Source organism: Eptatretus burgeri, chromosome 18, assembly GCF_056783735.1.
Source record: "Eptatretus burgeri isolate ZD-2024b chromosome 18, Ebu_testis_v1, whole genome shotgun sequence".
NCBI classification, from domain to species: domain Eukaryota; kingdom Metazoa; phylum Chordata; class Myxini; order Myxiniformes; family Myxinidae; genus Eptatretus; species Eptatretus burgeri.
The window spans coordinates 18,878,001-18,890,500 of NC_140978.1; the positions used below are offsets into that span (position 1 = coordinate 18,878,001).

The window sequence follows — 12,500 nt, forward strand, 5'->3', positions numbered from 1 at the left end:
TCCCATCCTTCGTCCTTACAGCTGTGCGTGCTCTCTCGTACATGGCCATCACTACTCTGATCAACCATTCCTCCACTCCTAACTTCCTCACTGCCCATGTCATAACTTCATGTGGAACCCTATCAAATGCTTTCTCCAGATCAACAAACCCAAAAAACAACTTCTTCCTCTTCTCCATGTACTTCTGCAACTGCCTTACAATAAAAATTGCATCTGTCGTTCCTCTTCCTGGCATAAATCCAAACTGCATTTCGTCAATCTTTACCTTCTTCTTTATCCTCTTCTCCAACACCCTTTCCAATACCTTCATTCCATGCTCCAATAACTTTATTGCTCTTCATTTGGGCAATAAAGTCCAGAGGAGCCACAGTTGTGTGGAGCCACTATATTGTGGAGCCACAGTCCAGAGGGTCACCTTTCCCCTTGTACATAGGGACGAGGGTACTCAGTTCCCAATCCACTGGAATGCGGCCTTCTTTCACCACCAGATTACAGATCTCTGTCATTCTCTTCACACCCCAACTTCCCGCTGCCTTCAACATATCTCCCACAACTCCCGTCGGCCCTCCTGCTTTTCTACTCTTCATTGCTCTTATAGCTTCCTCAACTTCCTTCTCAGTTATCTTCTCTGCTGGTCCTAAGACTTGGTTGCTCTCGATGTTTCTATCCCATTCATTTTCTACATTCAACAGCCTTTCCATATATCTCTTCCATCTTCCTTTAATTCCATCTGAATCCACAACGATTTGTCCCACTTCATCCTTCAAGCAACTCACCCCCGTCACATCAAATCTCTCTCTCGCTATCTGCTTTGCAATCCTGAATACCCCTCTCTTACCCTCCTCCGAATCCAAATGTTCTCCGAACATTTTCCTATGGGCCTCCTGCGCCTTTGCAACCTCTTTCTTTGCAGCCTTCTTGGCTTCCTTATAACTTTCATGTGCAGCCTCTTCTTCCACCGTATCCTTTGCCTTTTGCCATTCCTTGAACTTCTTCCTCTTCTCTTCAATCGTCTTTCCAACTTCATCACCCCACCACCATGTTTCCGACTGCCTTGGTGGTCCTTTTGTCCATCCACATACCTCACCAACGGCTCCCAATAGACTATCTTTCATTGACTTCCAACCACTTTCAAGCTCAACCACATCATCCTCAACCATACTCAGCCTCTCTCTTAATGCTTCCTTCACTGTCGCCTCTTTCAACCTCCACACCTTCATCCTCGGTTGGTACTTCCCCCGCTGAATTCTCCTCGCACCTTTCACCCTTAGAACGCAGACAACCAGGTAGTGCTGTGAAACGGTCTCCTCCCCTGGGATCACCTTTGTGTCCTGGAGGTTTCCACTATCTCACCTACGCACAATCAGGTAGTCAATGGTTGTCGTCGACCCACCTGACCTGTATGTAATAAGCTTATGATCCGCTTTCTGGAATTGAGTATTACAGATCAACAAATCAGCTCCATCAGCAAACTCCAAGATCCTTTCACCTTCTCCATTTCTCACACCATATCCGTAACCCCCATGGACTCCCTCAAAACCATCTGGACTCCTTCCCACATCTCCATTCAAGTCTCCTCCAACCACAACAACTTCCTCATCTTTCACATTTTCCATCAACTTCTCCATCACACACCAGAACATGTTCTTCTCTTCATCGCTTCGACCGACCTGCGGGGCATATCCCGAGATGACGTTCACCAAGAGCTTTCTGATCACGATTCTCATCATCATCAACCTTTCACTCGCTCTAGTCACACTCACTACACTGTCTACAAACTCCTCAGAAAACATGACACCAACACCATGCACGCCTTCCGGGCACCCTTGCCACATAAACTTGTACTTCTGCCCCTGCCTTCCCTTCACCATTCTCACACCACTTCCCTTCCACCGTGTCTCCTGCACACAACATATGTCCACTCTTCTTCTGACCAATGTTTCAACCACTTCTCCTGATCTCCCTGTCATTGTCCCTACATTCCATGTACCAAACCTCAGAAACCGATCTCCACGTGGGGCATCAGACGATTGGTCATCATAAATGGAAAAATTTCCTCCCTTGCTTCGATCGGGTTCCCCACCTTGAGTTTTAACGAGAGGGGGTGAGGACCCCCACGGGGTACTTCGGGCTCTACCCTGCTCATCAGTTGTACTCATCATGGTTTCCTTTTGAGGCGATGTTTTTATGGCCGGATGCCCTTCCTGACGCCAACCCTTTTAGTCGCCTCTTACGACACACAGGGATACGGTGTACCTATTCTAACCGGGGCACATAGCGGAATGTGACAAGGAAGAATTGGTTCCATTTTGGTGAAGATCCAGATCTGATGATTTATTAAGTGATTCTTCACCATTGAGAGGTTGGACTAAACCGATATAAAGCACGACATCTCAAAAAGTTGTGGACAGATTCAGATGAAACTTGGTGGACAGGTTGGGTATATGGCATCGACGCATTTGTTTGATTTTGGTGAAGATCCGGATCCGGACAAGAGAATTATTTAATTTTTCAAGTGATTCTTCATCGTTGAGAGATAGATATAGTTCTGTATCACATGATATTTCAAAAATGTATTGGGCCCGATATGTTCTTGTGGATCAGGCATTATGTGGCGGAGATATGCACTCTACCGAGTGCCCTTCGAGTCTTCTTATTACTTCCAGTAATGTGTCATTATTCTCCGCAGTCATTTTTGGATTGATTATCGAGATGACCCAAGAGGCGATCCCAAGGTGTATGTGCCTGCTGCAGGACACCCTCATGTATGCATGGGTTGCAGAAGTGCCTAAAACCGCCCCTGACTGGTGTTCAGACCATTGCGCAGTTGAACCTTGGGTTCACAGTAACAGTGTTAAGGCTTAGACCAGAGCACCTCATGGGCTGCCAATGTGAATACCAAATGTTACCAGATTTCTTTATCTTTGCAATCCAACCAGGTGTTTACACTCATTAAATCAACAACTCCTGAACCCTGTTTCTCCACTTTCGACACGACCTTCCTGTATAATAGTATGTTTGTTCTTTAGATCTATGAAATGTGCAAATGATTTGTCGTTTTGCATTATTTTCATGTCTTTTCGTTCAGAGTAAGGCAGAGGAATAGAAAAATTCAACACTGTTGTTTAAGCTCGCTTTGTTTGTATTTTACTTTTTAATTACAAAAATAAGATGAGAGAGTTTATCGAATGCCTTACCCCGCAGTCTTGACGAAAAACAAAGACATGGGCAGGGTCTCTGAGCAGCAAATTTGATTGCTGAAGATGATGTAAAATTCCGTAAAAAAAAAATGTTTGTCCAAGTCCTGCGAAACTAAATGCTTTCGAAAGTGCCAATAAGGCGACTTGCGTTCTGTCGTGTTAAAGTATATAATTCAATTGAAATAAAATAAAGATTTTCAAGGTTGTAGAAAAAAAATTCTGGAAGTTTACCACCATTGATGCAGCATCTTTTACACCACCTTATTTAACCCGTTATATTAGTTATTCGTACCTGTTGTTTGTGTCCTTTATGCCGTCCCTAAAAACAGTGAGTTTCCTGTTTGGAATGATTTTAAGTTTTGTTTGACTGCCAGACAGGCAGACAGAGTAAATATATTGTTACGGATCTGGAAACCATACGCATTCAACATCCAGATGTCCCAAAAGTCAGTTATGTCGTTAAGTATGTGTGTAGTCAGATCCCTTTCCTTTTGTCTAGTGGGAGAATCAAAGGCGTGCGTTGCGATTTCTTTCAGTTAGGTTATTACATTCAACAAGCCATCAAACAACCATCCCATCCCCCATCACGATCCACCACCAACGGCTGCCTTCTCGCACCCTGACGTGCTGAGGCGGGATCTCACGGTTCCAGTTTCTCAGCTTCCACACACTTTGTAACTCTTTCACGACGACCTTTGCAACATTGATACTGTTGCTCGACAAGTATGAACACGCGTGGAAGAGTGGGTGGGGTTTCCTGGCAGGGGCCGAAATCCTGCCCAGAAAGTGCGAACCCACAGGAGCCTGTCCAATCAGGGTGGAGAGTGACGTCTGTTCAAGCGAGTCCCGCCCCGTTGAGGGAGGTCCATAAAATTCCCGAGCGCTCTCTGAGGCAGAGGTTATCACGAAGGTTGTTCTGAGGTTTTTGACAGGGTTGTGGTGGTTGAGGGTCGAGTGAGGAAGAAGGGTCTTGGAGGAAGTTCTCCATGGGTTTCTGACAACGTTTTGGATAGGGCTCTGAGGGTTGTTGTTGAGCGTGCAGTTCTTTTGAAGCGGAGGGTTGAGCAGAAGGGCGTGAAGGCGGCGAACGTGTCCCTGCTGGCCTTCTACAAGGAAAGGAAAGAGCGACCCTGACCCCCCATCCGTGGACCCCGCTATTCACCACCCGAGCTCCGCCACGAACCACGAGTCCCACACGTGCGACTGGGGACCAAACCATCGACCATTGTCAGGTGCCGCACCATGGAGCACCCCCTTCCTCCGACGGTCAGGTACCCAGCTGGACTCTGACCCCCAGCTCGTCTCTCTCCTCGGCTGTGAGGGTCCAATAAAGAACTCTGGGTTTATTTTCATTTGTGTGTGTCTGTGTGTGGGCCCATCTTATAAGTAGAAACTGTTTAAGGGGTTGTTTTTGATCATTGTAAATATCACTTGCATATCCGCGTTAAGTCTTCCCTGTCTTTTTATTGTAAATTAGCAATTGTAGAAATGTCCCCAGTTCGTTTCCGTCCTTTCTTGAATTGGTCCAGTATGGTTTGGATCTGAGTTTAGGCGGGGTTTTATCCCCGATAATCGGACAATTGTAGCCGTGACGTCCTGGGCAGGCCCGCTCGACTGCATCCGAGCCGGAAAGATGGGTGGCAGAGTGGTAGTCGGTAGATGTAACTCTACCGCTGCCGGTACAGTGAATCCGGTTCGGCCAGGCGTTCCGAGGGCGTGGATCCCCGGTATCCGAGACCGCGTGGTTACTTAGGTACATTGGATCTAGACAAAATAATCCTACGCCACACGGTCGAGATATTGGCGTTCCACGGTCGGTTAGACGACCCGCCGGCTCCCGGAGTTATCCGAGCGACGGCGTACAATTCCAGGGAGTTTGGTGGGAGACGACGCAACCTCCCCCACCTAGTGGTCGTTCTCGCCACCGACCCCTGGCCTGCAACAATATTATCTCACTCCTCGCTATGCATGTGTGATCGGGACGACTTAGAGCCAAAGTACAATGAAACTACAGGTTCGTGTTCCGATTCGTATTCAATTTAAATTAACTTGTTCCTCGATCATAAACTGATGTTTTGAGACAAACAGACAGACAAAGTGAACAAATTGCTTCACCCCACTTTTCGCTTTGTAGGGGCATATTGAAGCATTCGATCTGTGTGTGGTTTTGCCCGCTTTGCTATTCCGTTGCATCATAATAAAATGGTCGGCTGAAGAGGAGTTTAAGAATTTATTTTGTTGTAGTTATATAAATGGTATCACCATTGGTAGGTTTCTCACGTACGTGTCAGAAATCTTTTCTGCCTTACAAGATTATGTGTTAAAGAAAAATTACAGTACACGTGGATTAACATGTACGGTGTGACGTAAAGAGATACTCACATCAGTCGTGTTATTTTGTGAAGGCAAATGACATTTATTTTCATCACTTTCTCTACAGCTGGGTCATGATTAAACGGACCACACGTATTCGGTACTGCACATCGCTTTGTTAAATGATGCATGCATGAGCACTCTTCTACCAGCAAATATAAGGATAGTTTTATTTTTCTATCGTATAATGCGGCCCCACCATCATCGAAGTATCCTTTTCACAAACTTTTTGTAACCCTGTCCTCCTTTACTTTCTAGGTTCATTCCTTCATGATGGCTTCATGGCCACTTTGTACTGTTGCCACAGTTTTTATAAAGCGGACGTGCTTGACCCATGGCTACATCGTACCCAAAATACGAGGGTTGTGGCAACAGGCAATCAGGAGACCAAACCGATGGACCTCTAACCCAACTGGTTTTGGTAGATCTGCTGATGTCGATGGGTCACATGGTCTTAGAGAATTCGCTTCTGTCAATGGATCAGATTGTTCTGATGGCGGGAGTCAGGATGCCCGTGGATTCTTCATCAGCACACCTATCTTCTACGTGAATGCAGAGCCACACATTGGACATTTGTATTCTGTGGCATTGGCAGATTGTCTGCACCGCCAGCATTCTCTGTGTGGACTTCAAGGCAAACTATCCACAGGTCAGACTTGTTTTGAAAATGGAGTCCACTCTTCCTTTGCTCTTAAATACACTACCCCTATCATACTGCAATCTTCCTTGTCATCCCACCCCTTTTGGCGAGTTCATGAGAGATTATATTTCAATGGTCTGCACCAAAAGTAAATAAAAGCGATTGATCACGCTTCAAAATTATGGAATTTATTGTGATAGAGGATGAACTCTCCGACTGAAAAGGATTTACTGTTTTGTTTTTTTTAAACCTCAAATTCTTTAATCAGCAACTTACAAAACCATACACATGTTGTTTTGCGTACAGTCCCCGAATCCTATCCAGGTTCCTCTTGAGGACTCGGTCTTTCCTCTTATTTATTCAAATTCCTTCTCATGACTCCAACGCCGTATTGGGTCCTCCATTTGATTTTAAACGACAAATTGTATCGTATCAATTTGCAATCGTAAACAAGCACAAGTGTTCATCGATAATAATGCCCCTCCCATTCCCCACCACACTCTCAAAACCAAATGTCTAACAATGCGTCCACAAAAATCGGGGTTACATGACTTCCCGTCACTGGCCATATGAGACGCAGAGTTGCTCTGCATTTGGATAGAAAGTGATGTAATTTTACCCGAGCAGTTTTTCCATTAGGGCTGGCAGGATGGCCTAGAGGTCTGCACACTCACCTCTAAGCTGTGTATCCTGGGTTCAAATATTGACCCAGCCATAAACTGTCATTGTGGTGTTTCGCAGGCAGAGTGATTCATCAATGTGCGTGTCGTCCCTCGGATGGACATTAAAGGCCCTGTCACACCTTGACGATTTAGCCAGCGTATGCCTGACGTATGAAAAATTTGGCTAAAATGCTGGCACACGTCGAATAAGTTATGGGTAAGTTTGTATACGTTAAGAGCACGCTGGCATACGTCGTAGTACGCTGGCATACATCGTAGTACGCTGGCATACGTCGTAGTACGCCGAGCTGTTAGACAAATTTTCCATGCTTGAAATTTTTTGACGTATGCCAGCGTATGACTCACACGTTCCGCATAATACTGGCCATAAGTTGAGGCACGTTACGCGATCGTTGACACACGTTACTTGTAAGTTACTCAAAAGTCGAAACACGTCGAGGTAATGTTTAGCGTACCCGAAACTTATTTCTAACCTATTAGTAACGTGTTGTAGGCACGTTACGCGATCGTTGACACACGTCGACACACGTTACTTGTAAGTTACTCATAAGTCAAAACATGTCAAGGTAATGGTTAGCGTTAGTGTTCCAGACTCCCTGGTTTTTTTTTTTTTGGGGGGGGGGTTTCTTCGGTATGATGGTGATGTTGACACTTCGATTTCTAGTGCGGTTATAATATAATATAATTAATAGGCTGACACTCAACGATTTAAATCATAACCGCATTAGAAATCGAAGTGTCAACATCACCCTCATACCAAAGAAAAAAAAACAAAAAAAAAAAACAGGGAGTCTGGAACACTGAGGCTAACCATTACCTCGATGTTTTTCGACTTATGAGTAACGTACAAGTAACGTATGTCAACGATCGCATAGCGTGCCTACAACTTATGCCAGCATATGCGGAACGTGTGTCATACGCTGAGTACGTTGAGAAATTTTCAACATGCTGAAAATTTTTCGACGTACTCGGCGGACTACGACGTATGCCAGTGTGCTCTTAACGTATACAAAACTTACCCATAACCTATTCGACGTGTGCCAGCTTGGTTCGGCAAATTTTTCATACATCGGCATACGCTGGCTAAAACATCAAGGTGTGACAGCGGCTTCACACTTCGATGTCTAGTGCGGTTATGATTTGAATCGTCGAGCCGCAGCCTGTTAATAGCCTTCGCCACGTGATCGTCGGCGATACGCTGCCGCGCACTATGCATAAGTTAGACTATCGTTGGGCATAGGTTGTGAACGCCGACAACACGCTCAGCATTCATTGGTATAAATTATCTGTATGTGATTGAAACGTTCTGTGTACGTTACTAATACGTTTTGCATACGTCCAACTCTTGATGAATACGTCCAAAAATGGGAAAAAAAACATCAATAGTTCAGCCTACTCCAGCGTTTTGCATACATTTTGATACCTTGCAATACGCTGGGTAAAACGTCAAGGTGTGACAGCCCCTTAAACTGAGCATCCAGTCTGCCGACATTAGATGGTGGATGTTAAAGATCCCATAATGTCCTTTATGAAGAGTAAGGTGACCTATCACCAGCACCATCGCTAATATATATATATATATATATATATATATATATATATATATATATATATATATATATATATATATATATACATATATATGTATATATATATATATATATATATACATATATATGTATATATATATATATATATACATATATATGTATATATATATATATATATATATATACATATATATGTATATATATGTATATATACATATATATGTATATATATGTATATATACATATATATGTATATATATATGTATATATATATATATATATATATATATATATATATATATATATATATATATATATATATATATATATATATACATATATATATATATATATATACATATATATATATATATATATATATATATATATATATATATATATATATATATATATATATATATATATATATATATATATATATATATATATATATATACATATATATATATATATATATATATATATATATATATATATACATATATATATATATATATATATATATATATATATATATATATATATATATATATATATATATATATATATATATATATATATATATATATATATATATATATATATATATATATATATATATATATATATATATATATATATATATATATATATATATATATATATATATATATATATATATATATATATATATATATATATATATATATATATATATATATATATATATATATATATATATATATATATATATATATATATATACATATATATATATATATATACATATATATATATATATACATATATATATATATATACATATATATATGTATATATATATATATATATATATATACATATATACATATATATGTATATATATATATATATATACATATATATGTATATATATACATATATATATATATATGTATATACATATATATGTATATGTATATATATATATATATATGTATATATATATATATATATATATGTATATGTATATATATATATGTATATATATATATATATGTATATATATATATATATATATATATATATATATATATATATATATGTATATATATATATATATATATATATATATATATATATATATATATATATATATATATATGTATATATATATATATATATATATATATATATATATATATATATATATATATATATATATATATATATATATATATATGTATATATATATATATATATATATGTATATATATATATATATATATATATATATATATATATATATATATATATATATATATATATATATATATATATATATATATATATATATATATATATATATATATATATATATATATATGTATATATATATATATATATATATATATATATATATATATATATATATATATATATATATATATATATATATATATATATATATATATATATATATATATATATATATATATATATATATATATATATATATATATATATATATATATATATATATATATATATATATATATATATATATATATATATATATATATATATATATGTATATATATATATATATATATATATATATATATATATATATATATATATATATATATATATATATATATATATATCGTCTTCTTCTTTCGGCTGCTCCCATTAAGGGTCGCCACAGCGGATCATCCGTATGATCTGCATCGTGATTTGGCACATGTTTTACGCCGGATGCCCTTCCTGACGCAACCCTGGTCGCCTCTTACGACACAGGGATATGGTACACATATTTTAACTGGGGTATACACCGGCCCAGTACACTGGTACTCATTTCGCCGACCTTGGAAGGATGACAGGCTGAGTCAACCCAATGGTGTATTAATTCAGTGGCCCAACGGGGCTTGAACTCAGGACCTTTTGGATCCCAAACCGCTGCCCTAACCACTGCGCCAACACCAGGCTATATATACTGTATATATATATGTAATCCAAGTTCCTGCCCAAACCTCACATTCCCCTTTGTTCCAAGGGAACAAATGGCAAAATATTCAACCCCCAAGCTGGTCGCTACGCCCCTTAGCTGAGCATGCACGTTGGTATTAGTTTTAGTGGTAGTAGTAGTCGAAGGAGTACTAGTAGTAGTGGTACTATTACGACTGGGAGTTTTTCTCTTTATCTTTGAAGTCTGTGATAGAAATCGATCACAGATATGAAGCCCAGTGGGGTCAAAATTGATAGTTGAGCTGATATATGCGTGTCATTCCTCAAAGCCATTGCTCCGGCATTCACAGCTATGCTAATAATGCCCGATCATTATTTCTCTCCCTCCTTTAGGTACAGATGAACATGGCATTAAAATCCAACGAGCGGCCAAACAAATGGGCCGAAGCCCCTCTGATCACTGTGCTGCCATATCTGCCAAATTTGCAACTCTATTCCAGCAGGCCAATGTTGCTGCAACAGACTTTGTGCGTACTACCGAGGAACGGCACATCCAAGCCGTCCAGCATTTTTGGCAGACCCTACTTCACAGAGGTCACATATACCGTGGACGCTACGAGGGATGGTATTCAAGTGCTGACGAGGCATTCCTGACCAAAGATCAAGTTAAACAAAGCGGCGATCACAGAAATAACATCATGGTGTCCATCGAGAGTGGCCAGCCTGTGGATTGGATTGCAGAAGACAACTACATGTTTAGGTCTTGTTCAATTTTGCTGTTTTTGTGGTACATTTGGAAACGTTTTATTTGATATTAGGAGAGCAAAATAAAGTACAGACATGATGGTCCAGTCTTCTTCGGAATGCAGAGCTCCGTAATTCTGCCCTCAATCTCTTTGGGGTCATATGTAGGTATTTTGAGAAGGGGTGGTAGAGGAGATATATATATATATATATATATATATATATATATATATATATATATATATATATATATATATATATATATATATATATATATATATATATATATATATATATGAGTCGGGACAGAATGAAAAATTGTTGAGACCGAAGTAAAGAAATGGGCATTTGTGAGGGGGTGGCATTCCTCAAATTTAAGTATGTAATAAATAGATGGTTCCTGATATCAAGACGAGATTTTAAAGTGAGATCAATTGAGATGGAGGAATTGGTTTATGAAAACTACTTTGTCACAGGGTATTGGATGAACAGCATTCATTCAATTGATAAATTTCACCTTGGGATTCTGGCTAAATCTGGTTATCGCTTCCCTTGGCTTTATTGCGTGTGTGTGTGTGTGTGTGTGTGTGTGTGCGTGTGTGTGTGTGTGTGTGTGTGTGTGTGTGTGTGTGTGTGTGTGTGTGTGTGTGTGTGTGTGTGTGTGTGTGTGTCTGTGTGTGTGTGTGTGTGTGTGTGTGTGTGTGTGTGTGTGTGTGTGTGTGTGTGTGTGTGTGTGTGTGTGTGTATACACAAATATACCTATATAATTTCAGCTGATCTTGCATTTTACTTCCTGATAGTTTCCATGAAATGGATGTGTGTTCAGGCTGTCAGAGTTTGGACTTCGACTTGAGGAATGGCTTGAGTCCTCCCCACCACCGATTCGTCCAGAAAAGTTTCGTCGTTTTGCCCTCACCTGGGTTCGAGAAGGCCTAAATGACCTCTCCATCTCCAGGGACCGCAGCCGTCTGTCCTGGGGAGTTGTTGTGCCAAATGACCCAACGCAGACCATCTACGTCTGGCTCGATGCTCTGGTGAACTACCTCACTGTGACAGGTTACCCCACATCAGGCATGTAAGAGCACCACGTCGTCAGTTGTTTGTCTTTGTGTGACTTGCAATGATAATAGGCAAGGCAAGCATGCTACCAACATTATATTTATTTATTTGTTTGCTCTTCCTTTTTTTTTTTCTTTTTTTGTTTTTTTTTGCTTATAGCTTTCTTTCTTTATTTATTTTATTTTTTAACAATGATCTCAGGCTCATGGAGGAGCTTATCCACGCACGACATGTGTGACATCATCGTGATATTGCATGACTTACAAGTGCATTGGTAAACATTGGATGAATCACAGTACAGTAC

The 12,500-nt window shown here is 39.2% G+C and overlaps 1 protein-coding gene across 1 annotated transcript in view; it reads left to right on the plus strand.

The window, feature by feature from the left end:
* The window catches only part of MARS2 (methionyl-tRNA synthetase 2, mitochondrial), an 83,708-nt gene that overhangs the window by 15,354 nt on the left and 55,854 nt on the right, over positions 1–12,500 (plus strand). Inside the window, exons 2-4 of the mRNA XM_085863739.1 lie at positions 5,832–6,222; positions 10,787–11,153; positions 11,964–12,208. Coding sequence (XP_085719865.1) covers positions 5,832–6,222; positions 10,787–11,153; positions 11,964–12,208 — 1,003 coding nt within the window. The remainder of the gene's footprint in view (positions 1–5,831; positions 6,223–10,786; positions 11,154–11,963; positions 12,209–12,500) is intronic.